At 40.6% G+C, this 22,074-nt stretch overlaps 1 protein-coding gene across 1 annotated transcript in view; it reads right to left on the reverse strand.

The window, feature by feature from the left end:
- The window catches only part of LOC126091910 (speckle-type POZ protein-like), a 44,315-nt gene extending 28,888 nt beyond the window's left edge, over positions 1-15,427 (reverse strand). The window contains exon 1 of the mRNA XM_049907225.1: positions 15,293-15,427. Coding sequence (XP_049763182.1) covers positions 15,293-15,347 — 55 coding nt within the window. The 5' untranslated portion in view covers positions 15,348-15,427. The remainder of the gene's footprint in view (positions 1-15,292) is intronic.
- Between the last annotated feature and the right edge of the window lie 6,647 nt (positions 15,428-22,074).

Genomic DNA, 22,074 nt, shown 5'->3' on the forward strand with positions numbered 1-22,074 from the left:
GAAAAATCACTCCCTGGACCATATTCACATGCTAGTGCGGGGTAACAGGCACTGAGTCATTGCCAAGGCTACCACAAGCACGAAGAGCTGCAGACTGGTGGCAGAAGGAGCTTTGATCAACCGGGAGCACAACTGCATCTTACTGAGAGACTCCACTTCATCAAACATGTCCTCAATATTCTCCACCATAAACAATGGCTTTGTGGTGATGAATGTGTCCTCATCTGTCCTAGTACAGATGAGGTAGCAGGGAAAGTGTTTCATCCCAAGACGGCAAGCCTGGCCCTTCTCCCAGGATGTAGCCACAGAAGGGAAGGCTGTCAGGTCATATGAAGCAGCATTCAATGATCCTTCACCATTCAAACAGAGGGCCATTTGAGAATAGCCAGATTTTTGCAGCTTGATATCATTCATGCGCCAAGCATCTGCACTGATACCACCCACTCTAATCAGGGGCTCTCCCCATTGGTGCCACCCAGCCATAGCAAGGGCTGCCTGGCATGGTGGCCATTGCCAGGAGTTCAGATGCTCCATGAACACAAGTAATCACTCCTTGGCATACATGAGGAGGGAACAGCTCAGATATCGGTAGTGTGACCCCTGTGTTGTCAGAGGGCTCAGGCAGATGGGTGCAGATGGGTACATTACAGCCCCACCACTCGGACTGGCTACAAGTGCCAGTGACCTAGTGTGGTGCAGGGGGGCTAAGGAGGGGAAGGAAGGGGAAGAGGAATCCATGCAGTAGACACCAGGGAGTGAGTTCTTCCCCAAATGGCCCACATTGGACCTAAACACCAAAAAGAAGAGAGGAACAAAATTGGAAGCAATACTGGGTTCTCGATGGATAGCCAGGTCAACATAATTCGAAACATCGAGAGAGAGGGGAAGAGGGAAGGGGGAAGGGGAGGCAGTGGGGAATGTGACAATTCTTGGTGGGTTGGAAACGTGTTAAGTTTTTAAGCAACAAGATGTCCTCGTCAGCTTTATTGAACCACATGGTTCTGCCCGTTTCTTTCACTGGCCAACTGCTGCAGACACCTGCAGGATTCCTGAGCAACATACAACCTCTGACAAAGTTCGGTGGATAGTCCTGTAAAATTAACTACAGTTACCTTATGGTTCTTTGAAATAATCACCTCCCGTAACTATGCACTGCTGAGGTCTGCGATACGTGTCCTCTAAACTTTGCATAAAGTGTTCCTTTGGGATCGTGTTCAAAAGCTGCTTCATGTTTCATTGGATGTCAGGAATATCATCAAATCTTTTTTTCAAAGGGAATTTGAGTCAAAGGAATAGGAAGAAGTCTGAAGGACAGATCTGGTGAGTGGTGAGTATGGTGGATGTACAAGTTACACCACCCGCTTTTTTGCCAGGAACTGTTTGACGATATTGGCTGTGTATGGATGAGCTTTGTCATGAACAAAAAACCAGGAACCTTGTTGTGCGTCCTGGGGTCATACACTGCATAGACATTATATTAGCATTGTTCTGCTGCATGATTTTTTGAGTTTGTTGGGTTGATTGGCAGAGGAGACCAGACAGCGAGGTCATCGGTCTCATCAGATTTGGGAAGGATGGGGAAGGAGATCAGCTATGCCCTTTCAGAGGAACCATCCCAGCATTTGCCTGGAGCGATATAGGGAAATCACAGAAAACCTAAATCAGAATGGCCAAACGCGTGATTGAACCATCGTCCTCCCAAATGCGTGCTTTTTTTGCTCTGACCTTTTTCCCACGAGGTGATATTGGATAATACTATTCCATGCTTCGCTGTTTTGTTTCAGGGTCATATCGGAAACACCAGGTTTTACCCTCAGTGACAATGTGGTTCAAGAAATTGGGTGTTGCATCCACCATTTCGACAAAATCCTGGGAAGCCTCTATATATGTCTGCTTCTGATCATCAGTCAAGTGATGTAGCACAAGATGACAACATATTTTCCTCTTCCCTAACTCCTGGGCAAGGATTTGTCACATGGATTCATAGTTCATCTGCAATTCATCCACTATTATGCGCACAGTTAATCAAGGGTCATTCATGATTAATGTCCTCACTTTCTCACTGTTTTCATCACTGACAGCAGTCACTGGTTGTCCACTATGGGGACTGTCAGAATCACTTTCCTGGCCTCCTCAAAAAAGGGCAAACCACTCATACACACACTTCATGGGCAGTGCTTGATCCCCGTATACACGTACCAGCATTGCATACATTTCTTTTGGTGGCTTGCCAAGCTTAAAACAAAACCTTAATTTGGTCCTTCGTTCATTCATTGTCCTGTTCTCAGTTCAGAACCAATGCACTAAACAAGCAATTCGTCCAACAGGTCTAACACAAAACACACACGACTGAACTGAACTATGTTGGGGGCAAGTTGTCACCACCGGCCTCTATGCAGGTGCAGCATTGTAGGTCACCAGTGTTGCCTAATCAACTCTTCGGACTTCATTCACTGAACTCTATTGTCAGAGGTTGTATTTTCAAGACTTTAGAAGCACCATCACCATCATCAATCTGGCCTTGACAAACTTTTAGAACTGTTCAATCAAAAATGGAATTTACTTCTTAGTATTCTTGCTTTGCAAATTTGCTGTGTAGTGTACTATACTTGTTTTTATGGCATGTGTTAAATTAATGTTTGAAACTGATGTACTTACTTGAATAAAGAAATTATTATCAGTAGTATTACGAAACTTAATGAGAAAATATTTTACTTTCCAATCTTCTATAAGTGCTAAAATAATAATGCAAGATCCAGAAATTAAACAATATAGCTTTGAAAGCTTAAAGCATGCTCTTGCAAGGAAAAAAAGGACTGAGCAAGAGACAGTCGAGATACTTGATACTTAACCCTCCCCCCCTCGAAAAATACCCAAAAATTGACACGTAGAAAATTTTGGCCAACTTTGCGGATGCATATCTTTTCATCTAGGGATCCAATGTTATTAAATTTGATCCATGTATAGATATCATAGGTTGGAATAACACACTGAAGTTTTGGTGTGATTGATTCATATGAAAAGTAGCAATGGCCGGTCAAAATTGTGTGACATATTTTTTAGCCATTTTAGAGGCTTGTATTTATATTTAGGTGTGGCTAAACCCCTAATTTTTGCCACAGTGAGATTCAGCACATAAAGCTGTTTATGTATATTAAAGCAGATAACCAAACACTTGCAATAACTTTCAAAAAAGCTTAGCATACTTGGCAAATTTGCATCTTTGTAAATGATGTGAAGGTGGGTAGCCTCTGTTTAAAAGTCCCTAAAAATTCAGCCACTGAAGATAATGAACTGGGATATGGTACACAACCATCAAAGACTATATAGAAACTTCACACAAAATTTCCTTAGATGTGGAAATGGATGACTGGAACGACTCTAATCTGAAAGACAACAATTCTTTAATGCCAAGTGTTATAGCCTCCACAAAAAGGGTAACTGCAGTGAGGAGAGATAATAAGTGGTTGGGCTACACATGTCAATTACAAATACCACTTCTCATCTCTCTCCTCCTCAACACCTACTTGTAAGCAGATGCTGCAGTACTGCACATGCTGTATGAGACAACTAAATGTTCCCCAGCCTGCTATCTGCTGAACTTAACACAGGGCTCTCAGTAACTTCACCACTCAGATCACTCAAACATTTAGCCTTTGTGAAGGCTTCAATGCATACAATGTCCTACAGTGTTACACCACCACTTCACCCCCCACCCCCCTCCAAGGTATAGTTGTTACAGAACACATGGAGAGAACTGTTGGCTTCCTAACACTGGTCAAAGCAATTTTTTCAGCACTGCAATGTGACATTCTCTTTCATTGATCTCTACGCACAGTCTGCCACCACTCCATGGGAAGTGTTCGACAAAACACACACTAGCACAAAAGGGAGTGTGCTCTGGATTCAATTTTTAACACCACCTGATGGAACTAGGCAGAGGGGCAATATCAGCTGCTCTGTGATTTGCCTATCTGTATACTCTATCTTCATTTATTAAACTAACAGTGTTTAAGACGCATAGGTACATACAATTTTGAGAACAATGGAGCAGTCGAGATGTAATGAAGCTACAAAATTCCTTATCTGCTCCAATTCCCTCATTCCACTTCATGCTAGTAAGTACCTACACCCATGAAGAGAAATCCGTATAGATCATCCTTGACCCACAACATATAGCAAATGAGGCAAAAGAACATACTGGCACAGCAGACGACAAGGGATATGAGGAAAGCAACCTTTACTTTCAAGTAACATGTTGTAATGGGTGGGCAGCAGAGTCCAATATACTGAATCGTGCAACAAGTTAGTGTGCTAAGAACTGTGACATTGATGAGGCTACATTACTTTTCCCTCATCTACAACAGTTCAGAATGAGCTTCGCAACTGCAAATCTCACAAAATGTAAACTCTGTTATCTAATACAGTTCTTAGTGGTGTAAAATCTTTAACCTATTGTCATTCATTACAATATGTTTGTGGTATATGAACTGAATGCAACTAACAAATGTGTATGAAATGAATGCAACTAAAAAATGTGTTGTGTATCAATGGTGTCATTTACATCAGTGTGAAATGCACAGATTTTTGTGAGAGATCATGGTCAAACAGTAACTGCACCACAAGTTCTGCATGCCTCAGTTTTCAAAATTCCTTTTTAAAAAAATGGCTCTGAGCACTATGGGACTTTACATCTGTGGTCATCAGTCCCCTAGAACTTAGAACTACTTAAACCTAACTAACCTAAGGACATCACACACATCCACGCCTGAGGCAGGATTCGAACCTGCGACCGCAGCAGTCGCGCGGTTCCGGACTGAGCGCCTAGAATCGCAGGACCACCGCGGCCGGCTCCTTTTTAAAAATCACAACACTAAACACATGCCTTTTCCCCCAGAATTTCTTTATCACTACAGTGTGTAAGGAGAAGACGAACAGAATCATGATTGGTGACAAGATCTGGTGTTTCTTAGGCTGACGTGTAGACAAAACAGTGGTCTTTGGTGAGCATCATAGTCACATGAAACACACCAAATACAGCATGGCAAGCTCTGTTTACCAGTGTGACTACCAGTTTTGGAGGCACTAAACAGTTCTTGTTTGTGAATAGTCATTTAAAATACATTACATACTCTCTTGGCCAGCACCATCATGTTTTTGTACTACAATGCTCAGACATACACAAGCATTGTTGCATCAGGTCAAATGTGACATTTCTGAACACCCAGCCTACAAGCCATACTTGCCTCCAACTGATTTCCACCTCCAATTTCAGGCATCAGAATTTTATACAGAAGGAATTTTGTCAACTTGTTAAAAGATATGGTAAACACTTAAATCTGAACAGCGATTATGTAGAGAACTAATACAATGGTTTCTCACCAGGCATCGAGGTAACTTTCCAGTAACCTTACACAAATCAAATTTTATTAAAAAGACCACCCACCCACTCTCCCCTAACCCCTCCTCACGTTCTCTTTGTAATGCTGAAAATGTGGGATCTATTGTATCATGGGCCACCACAAAAATAATATTCCATTTAGGGGTAAAATCACCAGGAGTTAAATGTTCTTCCTATCAGTATAAGAAATCCCACACGCTTGGGAACATCTGGGTCATTCCATGTCAAGTGTCCCAGTTTAGAAGACGATCCCAGATCGACCATCTTCAACTTTGATGAAATTTGTACAGGATGTACCTGAGGACCCTACATGAATGCAAAGTTTCAGGCTCACCTGTAACTTGGTTGAGGTGCTACAGCCATTTTTGTGAAGACCACTTTTACAGAGACCGAAAAGTCGTGAAGAAATCGTCAAGTTTGGCATTCCACTGTTCCTAATGTAAAAGAGCTAGACTCTGGCTTCTGGTTATTGTGGTATAAAGTTGTGTGCTCGACACACAAATGTTGCAATTAGCGTTCAGAAAGCAATGCATTTGGCATAGTCTCAGTTCAAAGTGGGCAACAAATCATGTTGCGAGAAATTTTTCCCCACAGTTTAACGAGGCATATGTAGTGGAGAAAGTGTGCTATGGACCTGGTCTTTTGCCAGACTACTGTCTGTCTGGGTGTTCAACATATCACAAATTTTGGCCTGGCTTGTTTAATTACTGTGCTACCATCCTGTAAATTTGCTAAAAACATGAATGTATCAAAATATACCCATGTTCAAAGTCATGTATCTCAAAATGGACACCTACCACATTACATTCATTAACACCATTCAACAGAGCACATTTCATTCTATTAGAAAAACTTATTTTCATTTTGGTGTCTCTTTGGGTAAGGTGCAAAAAATTCGCCTAAACTATTGACTTTTTTGGTAATTTAGAAAATCCTTGTATTGGTCCATAGTGGCTATGCCACTACCAATATCAAGACCGGTAACCCCATCGCCAAGGCACCATGCCCAATAGCCATGCAAGGTCAGCCATGGGTGAGTTTCTTTACCGCAGGTTCCCAAACCTGAAAGTGGGTGTCTAGCAGGTTCCCAAGCCTTTTTTGGGTCTCTGTGGTTTCCAAGCCGTAATACAGAATTCTTCAGTTGTTAAATATTGTAAATTTTTTGCCGATGTCCAAAACTATTGCTTCCGGCAAACTGTATTGCCGCCCCATCACTGAAGTGGCTGGGACTGGTATGACTGCAATTATCTGTTGTTCTGGGATCCAGCATACGTCTCTTCTAGTAGGCCAATGAAATGATTGAGCAGCTCCATGAGGATGCATGAAATTAATCAAGACATCATCTTCTTCGCATGAAACTTCACAGATATTTCCTATCAACCATTTTCCATCACAAACGCAAGCAACACACTGCCCAGGCTGTAGTTCATTAATGGCAACATGTTTAGTAGCAACTTAAGCATGTCAGTTAACATTTGCTATAAAGGACAATGTATCATTTGATACTCTGTGAATCTTAAGTTACTTTTCATCAATTGGCACAAAATGTTGATGGTCTCGTGTACCAGACACTGAACATCCATCCACAATTTTTGCATCTTCAACAATTTCTTTAATATAAATAAATTCAGTGCCATGAACATTTTTTTTTTGCAATATTCAAACAGATCAGTTGGTGTTAAGATTTGGCTGTCAACTGGGCATTGAAGGCTAGCTCTTGCTGCTAAACATTTAACTGTGCCACCAATTCCATCACATGGTGATTTCCCATGGTCTATTCCGAAAAAATTCCATTCTGCAGTAATGCCATCTTTTTGATGATGGCAAAGATTTAGAAAGCTCTTAAAATGTTTGTACTGTGCTGCAGAACCATCACTAAAATAATGAATATGCTCAATTTCTTTAAAAATGCGCTTAAGGGATTTGATCAAGTATGTGAAAAACACATGCACTGCGTCATGTCGGAGGCAATCACTGATAATGCAGTAGCTGACACTCTTAAAGTCTTCATTACCTTTGTAGTAAATGACAAATGGATTTTGTAATCTCCTTTTACAGGGCTATGTGGCAACATTAGTTTCACATTTTGATGTATTGTGCAGACACAAACTGAATGTGAACCAGCTGTGCCTACAGTCACACACCACTTTGGCCTTAATCCACAAAATTTGGAAAATCCAATTTACAGTCCATTTTTATTGCAGTACACAAAAAATATTAAAGTTGCTCAGTAAAATAAGTATTTCTGTTTTTTAACCTTTTCTCCATCTATCCGAACAGTAACACAGTCCTTTTTTCCTGAACAAATCCAACTGAACTCTTCATCATAAAAATGTTCTATGACCCTTGCCTTCACATCCTCCGAAAGCTTTTTCCCACATTTACCTTTGGGCTGTGCCAATATTCCCTGTTCAGCTTTTAACTTTCTAGCCTTCCTTACCAATCTTTCTGAAACACAAAATTCTTCCATAGTCTTTTTGATAGACCACCTTTGGGAAACTAAGATCAAAATTTGAATTTTCTTGTTATTATTTTAAATATGTAATTTTTCTTTCAATTCTTGGATCAGCTCAATGTAATGTGAACAAGTCAAGCATTGCTTGCTTCATTAGTCTCACCATCTTCATCTGACTGATATGTTACGTCCATTTGAGAATATTTCAGTGTATCAAATTTTTTCTACAGGAAGGGCACATTTGTTGTGTCTGGTTTAATATCAAACATGGTTATCCTTTTTAGTATGTCAGCTGTTTCTATGTTGATTGAGAGCAAGCTTTTTCGTGGAATGTGGTTTTTCTTACCAAATGGGTTGCAGCATGATCTTTGCAAAAATTCAAATCTTTTTACTAGTGAAGCTTCATGATGGAAACATAGTTGAGTATTTTCAGTACAGTGTAAACCACACTGTCTAGTAAGTAATTCTTGTTCTTCTAAGGAAAGTTGTCTTACAGCTTTCAGTCCTTTTAAGGCACTGTTATCTCGTTAAATGGCACAGGGAATCAGTATTTACAAAACTGCATACATTAACTTGATCTTGTTCTTTCATTTTAGCAAACAACTTGATATGCTTCAGACACTAAAATCAAATTGTTGAGCCCTAAATAAAGAAAAGAAATAAAATTAATACGCATTCAGCTTCCCAAAAATTATGTAGCAGACTCTAGTATTGTTAAATGGTTAAATTTAGCAATGAACCTGTCACAAATAGGTTTAAAATCACCAAATAAGCAGCAAAATGAATATTTAAACAATGAAGACATAATCAACAAAATTCCAAATTTTAGACGACATTTTTGCACCTTACCCAAAGAGACACCAAAATGAAATGAATGAAATGTGCTCTGTTGAATAGTGTTAATAAATGTAATGTGGTAGGTGTCCACTTTGAGGTACATGACTTTGAACATGGGTATATTTTGATACATTCATGTTTTTAGCAAATTTACAGGATGGTAGCACAGTAATTAAACAAGCCAGGCCAAAATTTGTGATATGTTGAACACCCAGACAGACAGTAGTCTGGCAAAAGACCAGGTCCATAGCACACTTTCTCCACTACATATGCCTCGTTAAACTGTGGGGAAAAATTTCTCGCAACACGATTTGTTGCCCACTTTGAACTGAGACTATGCCAAATGCATTGCTTTCTGAACGCTACTTGCAACATTTGTGTTTAGAGCACACAACTTTGTACCACAATAACCAGAAGCCAGAGTCTAGCTCTTTTACATTAGGAACAGTGGAATGCCAAACTTGACGATTTCTTCACGACTTTTCGGTCTCTGTAAAAGTGGTCTTTACGAAAATGGCTGTAGCACCTCAACCAAGTTACAGGTGAGCCTGAAACTTTGCATAAGTTCATGTAGGGTCCTCAGGTACACCCTGTACAAATTTCATCAAAATTGAAGATGGTCGAGCTGGGAGCCCTAGGACACTCCATTTGGATTGACTCATCTTTCCAATTCACTCCCATGTATTATTGTTACAGTAGAATGATTCGTTGAATTCAAGAACTTCTTGCCCTATGGATTTTTGCTCATGCTACATAGAACTATGCAAGGTTTTCTGTTCATGGTCTAAATTATTATTTACAGAGCTGTCTGCCTATCACTGATTACAGAGTGGTGTTCCTCCTAAGGCGAACATATAATTTTGATATGAATGCTTCTTCATTGGACTGGCAGGTGTCACATCCTGGGTAGCGTTGTACAAACTCATTAAGCAATATAAGACTATGGGATTGGTGATCAGTTACTGGAACCATGTACAGTCTTCAAGTTTTTATAATTACCTTTCCAGAACACTAAGATGAAATGACCAGATAAATGTAGCTGTGAGGAACACAGATGACAAGCTGTTTTATTGATAGAATTCAGAGGAAGTAAAATTCACCCACAAAACAGGTTGGGTTTGTGAAACTAGCACTGTTCTTTTGCCCAGAATCCTTAACAAGATCAATTAATAAAGGAGACAAAGGAATAGATTCAAAGGATAGCTGCACAGTCAGTCACAACTGTGTTCGGTCAGTGCAAGAGCAGCACAGATTTGCTCAACAAACTACAGTGTGAGTCACTAAACAATAGTTTAGTAACATCCCAGAGAACACTAATCATACAACGTTTGAGCCCATGTTCCAAAATGTGCCAATAAAAAACACTTTTCCCAACATTGATCTCAGATCTCTCAGTTATTAGGTTAGTACTAGTTCCATACATGAATATGACACTTCATAACGATGTGGAATATGTCAGGTTAATAAAAGGCGTCTATACAAGATATATTACATTACACGAAATATTACATGACACAAATTTTTTTTTTGAGGGGGGGGGGGGGGGGGGATTACCCACTTACTATATCAAAAAATTCATCTAATGAGTAGGAGGAGTTGCCATTCAGAAATTCTTTTAATTTCCTTTTAAATGCTATATGGCTATCTGTCAGACTTTTGATGCCAATAGGTACGTGACCACAGACTTTTGTGGCAGCATAATTTATCCCCTTCTGAGCCAAAGTTGGATTTAACATTGAGTAGGGAAGATCATCCTTTCTCCTAGTGTTGTAACCATGTACACTGCTATTACTTTTGAATTCGTTCGGATTGTTAACAACAAATTTCATAGGTGAATATATATTTATTGTGAGGCTACAGTGAAGATCCCTAGCTCTTTAAATAAGCGTCTGCAGGATGATCTTGGATGAGCTCCAGCAATTATTCTGATTACACGCTTTTGTGCAATGAACACTCTTTTACTCAATGATGAGTTACCCCAGAATATGATGCCATACGAAAGCAGAGAATGAAAATAGGCGTGGTACACTAATTTACTGAGATGTATATCACCAAAATTTGCAATGACCCTAATAGCATAAGTAGCTGAACGCAAACGTTTCAGCAGATCTTCAGTGTGTTTTTTCCAGTTCAACCCCTCATCAATGCATACACCTAGAAATTTTGAATATTCTACCTCGGCTACAGATTTTTGATCGAAGTGTATACTTATTAATGGTGTCATTCCATTTACTGTGTGGAATTGTATATACTATGTTTTGTCAAAGTTTAATGAAAGCCCATTTGCAGAGAACAACTTAATGATTTTCTGAAAAACATTGTTTACAATTTCATCAGTTAATTCTTGTCTGCTGGGTGTGATAGCTATACTTTTATCATCAGCAAAAAGTACCAACTTTGCATCTTCGTGAATATAGAATGGCAAGTCATTAATATATATTAATGAACAGCAGAGGACCCAAGACCGAACCTTGCGGCACCCCATTCTTGATTGTTCCCCAGTTTGAGAAAACACCAGTTTTTTGCATATTATGTGAACTGCTTATTTCAACTTTCTGCACTCTTCCAGTTAGGTATGATTCAAACCATTTGAGTGCTGTCTCATTCATACCACAGTACTTGAGCTTATCTAGAAGTATTCCATGATTTACACAATCAAAAGCCTTTGAGAGATCACAAAACATCCCAACAGGTAACTTCCGGTTACTCAGAGCATTTAATATTTCATTAGTGAAAGTATGTATAGCATTTTCCGTTGAAAAACCAAACTGACATTTTGTTAAAACTTTATTTTTACAAAGGTGTGGAGCAACTCTGCAATACATTACTTTTTCAAGAATTTTGGATAAGGCAGTCAGAAGAGAGATCGGGTGGAAGTTGTTGACATCAGACGTATCCCCTTTTTTATGCAGTGGTTTAACAACGGCATACTTCTATCTGGGAAAATATCCTGCTTCAGAGAGTATTACATGTGACTAAAAATCCCACTTATCTCTTGGGAACAAGCTTTCATTATCCTGCTGAAAATGCCATCAATTCCATGTGAGCTTTTATTCTTTAGTGTGTTTATTATCTTCCTAATTTCAGAAGGAGAGGTGGGTGGAATTTCAATCTTATCAAATTGTGTGGGCAACGCCTCTTCCATTAACTGCCTTGCTTCTTCTAATGAACATTTAGAGCCTATTTTCTCTACAACATTTAAAAAATGATTATTCAAAATGTTTTCGACTTCCGGCTTGTTGTTTGTGAAGTTTCCATTCGCTTTGATGGTAATGCCATCATCCTGTACTCTTGGTTGCCCTGTCTTCCTTGTAATAATATTCCAAATAGTTTTGATTTTGTTATCAGAGGTATTAACCTTTCTTAATGTAGACCAGTCGTTTTTATATTTGGCTGTTTCTGGGTCATTACTCTTTCTTGTTGTTAGATACAGTTCCCTTTTGTGGTTACAAGATATTTTTATTCCTTTATTAAGGCAAGGTTTTTTTCCATGGTTTCTTATAATTAGATTTAGCTACTTTCTTGGGCAAACAGTTTTCAAATTCTCTTACAAGTGTATCACGAAATAAGTTTTATTTTAAATTAGCATCGGGTTCCTTGTACACCTCATCCCAGTCTAACTGCTGAAGATTGTCCTTGAAATTTCTAATTGTTGAGTCATTAATTGAACACACAACTTTGGAGGGTAGTTTTGAATTACTGAATGGAGCTATGTCATATACTGTAACTAGCTGAGCACCATGATCAGAAAGGCCATTCTCAACAGGACAAGCATTTATGTTTATAAACTTATCTTGGTCTATAAAAGTTATCTATCAATGTGCTGCTGTCCTTTACTACCTGAGTAGGAAAATCAATGACAGATGTGAAATTGAAAGAACTGAGCAAGACTTCCAGGTCATTCTTCCTATTACACTCTTTCAGTGAGTCAACACTGAAGTCCCCACAAATAATAATTTGCTTTCCTCTATCCGACAGATAGCACAACAAGGCATCCAAGTTTTCCAGGAATAAATGAAAGTTTCCTGAAGGGGACCTATATACTGTTACAATTATAAAAAAGCCCTCCATCAGTTAAAGTTGACAGGCACATGCTTCTATATGTTGCTCTAGAGAAAACTTTTTTGTATCTAAGCTTTTTACACAGTGATAACTTGACATATTTGGCAACTCCTCCTATCACCTTATTCTTTCTACTCATATGTGCAGCTAGTTTATAACCACTGATATTTACCTTTTCCATATCAGACAATGTGATGCTCAGACAGGCATAGTATATCTATTACATTATCAGATTCAATGTCATCTAAACAAATCAGGAGCTCATCTACTTTATTCTTCAATCCCGGAATATTTTGGTAAAAAATGGTAACATTTTTTGCTTTACTTTTGTGAGAATCTACTTTTTTCTTTAATCCACCAATCTTTTGGTTAAATATGGTAACACTATTATTTACTTTACTGTTTTAAGAATCTTTTGAGTTTTGGACCTCTTTAGCACCTACCTTCCTGCCTGAACTTCTCATTGGAGACTGATATTAGTCTAAAAAAGAGGTACATCCATGAGTACTAGTGTCGCCCGCCCCCCACCCCCTTATGGATTTTGCTAACAACCCTGCCAGTTTACCCTTCCCTGGGGCTGATCATGCCGCACAAAAGCAGGCACCAGCCCAACATTGGTAGGGGTTGTTGTAGAGGCTATTTTCACCAGGTCACACTCAATACTGTAGCCCTGATCCCTATCAATAGTGTTTCCCACTCAACCCACTATCATCACATGATCCTGCTTTGGGAAACCCTTGCACAAGGAACCCATATCCTTTACCCCCTGGCTAAGACATGCACTTGGCTTAAAAAAGTTTGTGACCTGTGATGTTAAAATCTCAGAACTCATCCTGACAAACTGAAAATCTTTCTCCCCGTGTACTATCTGTGAATGAAAGGAGGTATTGGGAAAATTATACTGCTACTCTACACACACCCCACTACACAGTGACCTGCAAAGTACATATATCAATTATTCAGATGAGCAACATTGTTTAGATAACGTTTCTAAAGATTGGACCTCCAACCGTACCATCTGTTTTTCGGTCTCAATTTCGACGACCAGCTCGGCCATAAAATTTTAGCACTGGTAGCCTTTGTCTTGTGAGCAACACACTCAACCTGGGGTTCTCATCCATGAGAAATGGAGCATTTCAGAAGCGAGGAGTTATGACATATGGGCATAATTGGCAAATTAATCAGTTATTTATGGCACAATAAGGGCAATCTTAACAGTATTTTGAAGATTGCTCTTTTAATTATCACATCCAGTATACAGTCCTCCTCCCCCCTCAGTCTCTCCCCTCATGTCTGCATAAAAAACAAAACAGCAGAAGTGAGCTATCTGAACAAACAAGCATATCCTGATCAAATGTTTAACACTCACTGTGGCAAACTTATAGAAACAGAAGTAATCAAAGCCTACATGTGTACTACAGTGCCACCAGTTTTGGTTTCATACTGTAAAGTTTCCTAATAAATGTACTTCCAGAAAAGTGGAGTTGTGAGTGAACTGTCCTATAAGCCTATGCTTTGCAGCAGTCGCTGGAATAAAAATCACATACTGAAAATTCAATCCATTTCCACCAGTGCTATAAAGGTGTTTACAACTTTCCCCTGCTCATGACAATTTATGATTACGCTGTGGCTGCAGAGCTAATCAGTGTCACTAGCAGTAATATCTATTATGCTGAAAAGGATGATGCTCTGGTAAAATTACAAAAGTTGTTAAAAACTGAATTATTCAGACTGTTGTATATTTGGTGTTATATCAGAAGTGCCATAAGTTATAAATTAGGTAAACGCATTAATCAAGTCTCAAAACTATGTTAACCAATGATTACTGGATGGGCTGTTTAGGATAGACCGATGGGATTCATACCTATAAAAATAGTTACAAATCGTAAATAATTCTCCAAGCAAGTCAACATCAAGCTAATACAAGGCGTAAACGTAACTACTACTCTGAACTGAAGAGAACTTCGTAAGATAGGACGACATGGAGGGCGAGATAAGTTTTCAGCCAGTATGAAGATGACAACTAGATAATATTACTTTTTTATAATATTACTTGTAATATATATATATATACACACACCACAACTACAACGTTGCATCATTAGATACATCGTAAGAATATTTTCCGTGGTTAGTAATAAGTATTTCGCTAGAGGGATTTTACGCATTTCTATTTCCCACTGCAACGCAAACACTTAACAAGAGCAATAATTAATAGACATGGAAAAAGTTTCTTTCCTCTCCAGTTCGTATCAAGCAATTTAACAAGACTACAACGCGTTCCATCAACTTGACTTCATCAGAAAACATGTCATTACGCGTCACATGGAGCTAGACAACCATGTCAGTAAACCTGCACATGCATTTCCTCCTATTCACGAAAGCGCAACTTAATATATGCAAAACAATAACGATCCCATCTTGGTAACTTCCTCATAAAATTCACGGCGAAACAATTACCACAATGGAAAAGACAAAAGCCGTATTACATTGTTTAACAATTAGCAACTAGGGAAGCATCGTACAACAGACATTACCAATAACGTTCAAAAGTTGAATGAACGAGTGAGTGTCTATCTGAAGTAGTGACATGTACTACATGACAACCCATCAACAAGAAACAACACTTCGCGGCGAACTGTCACCCATATGACATAAGAAAACAACTGAAGATAAACCACTTCTGAACACTGACGGTACTATATAATGTAATAATCTGCACCGAATCTCATCTTTATTTCTAGTTTTCCTCCAAGAAACATAAAGTTTCAGTTTCTCACAGTTACCTAACTTTCAAAAAATGTTAAAACTATTACTTGATTTTTTCAAACTGAAAAAAATAACTGAGCAACGAGAAAATGTTTTTTTTTTTTTTTCCTTTATTGAATTTCAATTCCCCCCCGAAGGGGGCGGGCTGGCAGCAGCTTAGTATGCCGCTCTTCAGCCTACAGATTTTCTGACAAAGAGCAGGAGAATGAATAATAATAAAAAAAACAGGCGATAAAATCGGGGACTTAGTGAGTAACAAGGCGAAAAGAAAACGGGGAACTTAAAACAAACAACAGAGGGATGATGAAGCGAATAAAAATACATACAGAGCAGACAGGGAAAACAATAGACAATTAAAAAACACGGCGACAGTCTGGATTCTGTTCGCAAAGGATATAAAAGTCACACCCAGCGACAGCATGGTTTCTGTTCGCAACACGTGAAAGGCAAACAACACTGAATAGTCACTAGAACACTGTACGAAAAAGTCGGCAAATGTGACACCACAGTCGAGAGCAGGTGGGGGGAAACTGGACAGAAGATGGGAAAACAAAAAGGGGGGAAAGGAGAGTAAAAGCGAAGGGGGGGGGGGGGAACCGGGAAAGGAGCTGATGGAGGATGAGGACCCATAAGAGGGGAGGGGGGCAGACGCGACAGGGAGGGGGGTAGGCAGAGGAGGGGAATACAAAAGGACTGGGGGGGAGAAGGGAGGTAGGGAGAGGTGTAGTGGGGAGGAAACAGGACGGAGGGGGGGGGGAAGAGGGAGCCCAGGGAAAGGACAGAGGAAAGGAGGGGGAGGGAGGATCAGAGCTGTCAGGAAGGATAAATGGAGGGAGAGAGGGCATCATCCGGGAGGGGGAGTTGACGGAAGCCACCTTGGGAAAGGAGATGAAGGGTGTAGAGATGGAGGGTAGGGGGGACACAACGGTGAAGACGTGGCAGGGGGCGGGGATGGGAGAGGAGAGGAGCAACCAGGGGGTGAGGGGGTTCAAGACGGCGGGAGGTGTAGAGGATGCGGATATGTTCGAGGAATAGGAGCAGATGGGGGAAAGGAATGAGATCATAGAGGATCCGCGTGGGGGACGGGAGGCGGATACGGAAGGCGAGGTGGAGTGCATGACGCTCAAGGATCTGGAGGGACTGATAGAATTTTGGGGGGGCAGATATCCAGGCAGGACTGGCATAACAGAGGATGGGACGGATTAAAGATTTGTAGGTGTGGAGGATGGTAGAGGGGTGCAACCCCCATGTCCGGCCAGAGAGGAGTTTGAGGAGTCGGAGGCGGTTGTGGGCTTTGGATTGGATGGAGCGGAGATGAGGTATCCAGGTGAGGTGACGGTCAATGGTGAGGCCAAGGTAGGTGAGGGTGGGGGTGAGACGGACAGGACGTGCGCAGACAGTAAGGGAGAAATCCAGGAGCCGGAAGGAGCGAGTGGTACGACCTACGATGATTGCCTGGGTCTTGGAAGGATTGAGTTTCAGGAGCCATTGGTTACACCATGCAGCAAAAAGGTCAAGGTGATTCTGGAGAAGGCGTTGGGACCGTTGGAGGGTAGGAGCGAGGGCGAGGAATGCGGTGTCATCAGCATATTGCAAGAGGTGTACTGGAGGGGGGGGGGGGGGTTGGGGCATATCTGCCGTGTACAGGAGGTAGAGGAGAGGGGAGAGGACAGAGCTCTGGGGCACACCGGCAGAGGGGTAGAAGGTGTGGGAATTGGCATGATGGATGGTAACGTAGGAGGGGCGGCGGGAGAGGAAGGAGGCCACCAGACGGATGTAGTTGATAGGAAGGGCGTAGGTTTGGAGTTTAAACAGGAGACCGGGATGCCAGACACGGTCGTACGCCTTTTCGAGGTCAAGTGAGACAAAAATTGCGGAGCGACGGGAGTTAAGCTGGAGGGAGAGGAGATGAGTGAGGCGGAGGAGTTGGTCATCAGCAGAGAAGGAAGGTCGAAAGCCACATTGGGTGTTTGGGAGGAGGTGGTTTTGGTGGAGGTGGAGATGGATGCGCCGGAAAGGATGGATTCCAAGAGCTTGCTGAACACCGATGTGAGACAGATAGGACGATAGGAAGAGGCATCAGATGGAGGCTTATTGGGTTTGGAGAACATCAGGATACGGGAGGTTTTCCACAGGTCGGGATAGAAGCCAGTGGCAAGGATGACATTGTAGAGGGCGGCAAGGAGGGAAAGGAAGGAGGGAGGGCAGTGTTTGAGGTGGCGGTAGGTAACGCAGTCGTGGCCAGGAGCAGTGTTGCGTTTAGTGTGGAGTGTGAGGCTGATGTCCTGTGTAGTGATGGGAGTGTTAAGTGCAGATGGTGGGGTGTGGCCCAAGTACTGGAAGCTAGGAGCAAGGGGAGGAACACAGGTATTCGTACGGTCCATGACATCAGGGAAGAGGGAATAATCAAAGTGGGGATCATCTGGGATGGAAAAAACATCAGAGAGGTGGGAGGCAAAGTGGTTGGCCTTACTGAGGTTGTCAGGAAAGGGACGGTCATTAAGGAGGAGAGGGTATTGGGGGGTGGGGCGGTTCCCAGTAAGGCGGTGGAAAGCAGACCAATACTTGGAAGAGTTGATGGGGAGCGTGGTGTTGAGTTGTGTACATGTCTGGCGCCAGGCTCGGCGTTTCTTCACAACAAGCAGGTTGCGGATGTGCGAGAAAATGGCAAGAATAGTACTTTTAAAGCTTTGAAATTACTTAACGTAAGTCACAGATATAATTATTAAATTGCACTCTCAACACACGTCCCATAATCTAAAACATAGCCGTGACACTACTGCTCAATTTTGTTACACTATGCGACAGCAGCGCTCCAAGCGGCCAGCAAGCTACGCTTCTGAATATGATACCGGATGTGTGTTCATAGTATCTTTTATATTGATCCGTAATATAGTTTTTACAATTGGGATAGTATGTAGTGCCATAAAAATCTGCAGTAACTATAAAATGATACCACTTTCTTTAGTTTCCTAAGGATCCTGGGAAGTGCGAAACGGTACAGCGCAGAAAAGTTTATTTACGATTATCTTGTAACCTACGTATTTAATGAAGAACCACGTTTTTTTAGAACAAAAAATAACTAGTAAACAGTAGAAGACCTTACTTAACAACATGAAATTCTTTCACTGGACTTACAATTAAATCTGCGAATATGGGGCGTAGAAAATTGTATGGAATGCAAGATCTATGTTTTTTATCATGCTAAATAAACCACCACAGCAGCAGAACAGAAAACCACGTAGATGTGGTAATAAAACGTCAAAGCAATAAAACTGTTTTCCAACACAGAAGTAACCAATTCCAATATTGATGCTGCATCTGAGTCATAAACGGCCAAAATCTTCAACACATTCGCTTTTGAGGCAAAAGCACTTACATTTAAAAAAATATTCAAGCACTGAGGAAATCGAATGAAACGTAAGAATGTGCGAATCGGTAAGACTACATACAAAATGGTTACCGCAACAAGAAAAATGCCTGTCGAAATAAATAGACAAGAAGAAATACATGTTTCTTATGCATGAAATATGCTTTATATTCAATTGACTTCAACTGCATAAGCTGCAGTTATACACATATTCGAAAGTATTTCCTCATGAATAAGTTTTAGCTTATGGCACTGAATTAGTAAGATTCAGCTGATTATACATTTCACTATCAATTATGTCTATCGATGATTTACTAGTGCTTCGAGTGCAAAATTGTAATAACTACTATTTTAATTAAGTAGAAACATAACCAGAAACAAATGTTAATTTGACAGCTGCTTTCTCGCCATTGCGATTTTCAAATTGAAATGAGCTATAGCCATAATGTGAAACATCTCAGATAGCGAGTTCCCTGCGATTTTGACTCCAGTGCATACACCACTGTGAAATGTGTTAAGTCGTCGACGAATGTGAGCACATACTTCTGAGCTATAGCCATGATGTGAAACATCTCAGATAGCGAGTTCCCTCCGATTCCGATTTCAGTGCATACGCCACTGTGAAATGTGTTAAGTCGTCGACGAATGTGAGCACATACTTCTTTTCATCGAACGGTTTCGGTGAGACTGACCCCCCCACAGGTCACTGTGGATCAACTCAAGGGGTATGTTGTCATGTTTCCTAGTGTGACTGTATGTGACAGCTGTGATTATTTTGCTTTGACACAATAGCGCATCGTTTCGTGGACATTGTTGAAGTGAGCAGTTCCGTACCTGCAACTTGTGGCTGAAGCTGTTTAATGCTATCATAACTCAAATGCCCTAATCTGCTGTGCCACAGTTGCACTTTACAGCTGACAAGACTTTTAAAACATACGGCTGAGGATCATCCCTATTCGCAATTCCATTTTTTAATTAAAACTTGAGCTTTTCCAAACGTGATACTAAAACCATTCGTTTCCAATTTTTTAACAGCAGATCATATTTAACATCATGTGCAGAAAAAAAATCTTTAATCGTTACCTGAAATGGCCGGCCGGTGTGGCCGTGCGGTTAAAGGTGCTTCAGTCTGGAACCGCGTGACCGCTACGGTCGCAGGTTCAAATCCTGCCTCGGGCATGGATGTGTGTGATGTCCTTAGGTTAGTTAGGTTTAATTAGTGCTAAGTTCTAGGCGACTGATGACCTCAGAAGTTAAGTCGCATAGTGCTCAGAGCCATTTTTTTGTTATCTGAAATTGCTTTCCTATTACAGTACTAGTGACTTTAATTTCTCCTTTTACTTTAGCCACAAGAAAGATGTCTGACTTAGTTGCTTAACTTTAACTAGTTGTTTCAGTTTCTTTAAATTAGTGAAAGATATCTTACTATTAATAAGTAATCCGTTGCTCCAGAGATCAAGAAACAATATATGTTGTTCACTGACTGAACTTCAGTTGATACTGAAAAACAAAAACTATCTTCCCCTTTGACGTGAGCCATGGTGACTGTTATTGGTTCCTCAGTAGTTTATTCGTAACTTAACTCTGCAGTTAGCCCTTTCGTGACCAGGCTTTCCGCATCGGTGACTAGTAAAGTTGAATAAGTTCCCCAAAGTACCTTGCTGATCTCTTGTTTTAATGGCGTCTGATGAACTTTTTTGTGATACTGTTGAATCTGAAAAGCTGTAGGAGGCAATCACCATCATTTTTATTTTTCCTGGCGAGTCTCTTCCGCTCGACTATTCATCCAGTAGCCTATTTTTCACTAAGCTCAACGTCAAATCTTTCATTGAGACTTGAGAGCGTTTTGATTGCATTGAAAGTAGATGGCACATGGTTTCAATTTGTTCGACAGTAGCTCCAGTCAAATGTAAATCTCGAATCAGTTTAACAAACTTTAGAAAGTAATTAACCAGCATATCACCAGTTTCATTAAATTTTATGGTTAACAATTGTTTTGCTAGAAAAGTTGACTAGCAGTTCCTTTTCTCTCAAACGAATTGCACAGAGATATTCGTAAATAAAAAGCGGTGTAAGTAGGCTGTTTAGGTTCTTATATTGGTAACGCCGCCACCACATAGCGCTCTCTGTATGAAAATCACTGGCTGTGCTGTGTGCAGTCTGTGGCTAGTTTGGATTGTTGTCTGCCATTGTAGTGTTGGGCAGCGGCAGCTGGATGTGAACAGCGCGTATCGTTGCGCAGTTGGAGGTGAGCCGCCAGGAGTGGTGGATGTGGGGAGCGAAATGGGTGAAGTTTTGATATTTGTAAAAATGGATGTCATGAACTGCTGTATATATTATGACTTTTGATGAATATTAAGGTAAATACATTGTTTGTTCTCTATTAAAATCTTTCATTTGCTAACTATGCCTACTAATAGTTAGTGCCTTCTGTAGTTTGAATCTTTTATTTAGCTGGCAGTAGTGGCGCTCGCTGTATTGCAGTAGCTTGAGTAACTAAGATTTTTGTGAGGTAAGTGATTTGTGAAAGGTACAGGTTAATGTTAGCCAGGGCCATTCCTTTGTAGGGATATCTGAAAGTCAGATTGCGTTGCGCTAAAAAAATATTGTGTGTCAGTTTAAGCACAGTCATGTATAATTTTTCTAAGGGGAAGTTTCATATGTCGACCCTTAGCCGAGGATACCTCACTGGAATCTTCTGATTTTTTCTTGTAGTTTGTGTAATTAGTGTTGATTTTGTTTATTGCTAGTGCATAATTGTAGAGAGAATCTCCTTTGTAGTTGCAGTCTTTCATTGTTGTACAGTAAAACAGTTGTGGCATGCATGTAGATTTGCACCAAGTATTTCGCAGCTGCGCTTGCAATTAACTAGATATTATTTTCAGTGCTATGTTAATGTGTTCCCCTATTTTTGCTCTTCAAATTGTGTTTTTCTGTGTTGTCGTGTGAAATATTGTGACAATAATGGCGTGTGAAAAACGTAACACTAGGCTCCAAAGTAAACTGAGAAATGACAGTGAAGACGAAAGCAGTGTGTTAACGCCACCTTGTAATGAATTAACTAATATTCAAAGTAGTAATTTGGTAACTGTGCATAGGGAAATGGAGCGGGCGTCAAATAATGGTGTAGACAGTGAAACAGGTAGTAAACAGGGAAGCATTATCGATCGATCGGTCGGC

This window comes from Schistocerca cancellata, chromosome 7 (assembly GCF_023864275.1).
Source record: "Schistocerca cancellata isolate TAMUIC-IGC-003103 chromosome 7, iqSchCanc2.1, whole genome shotgun sequence".
In the NCBI taxonomy this organism is placed as follows: domain Eukaryota; kingdom Metazoa; phylum Arthropoda; class Insecta; order Orthoptera; family Acrididae; genus Schistocerca; species Schistocerca cancellata.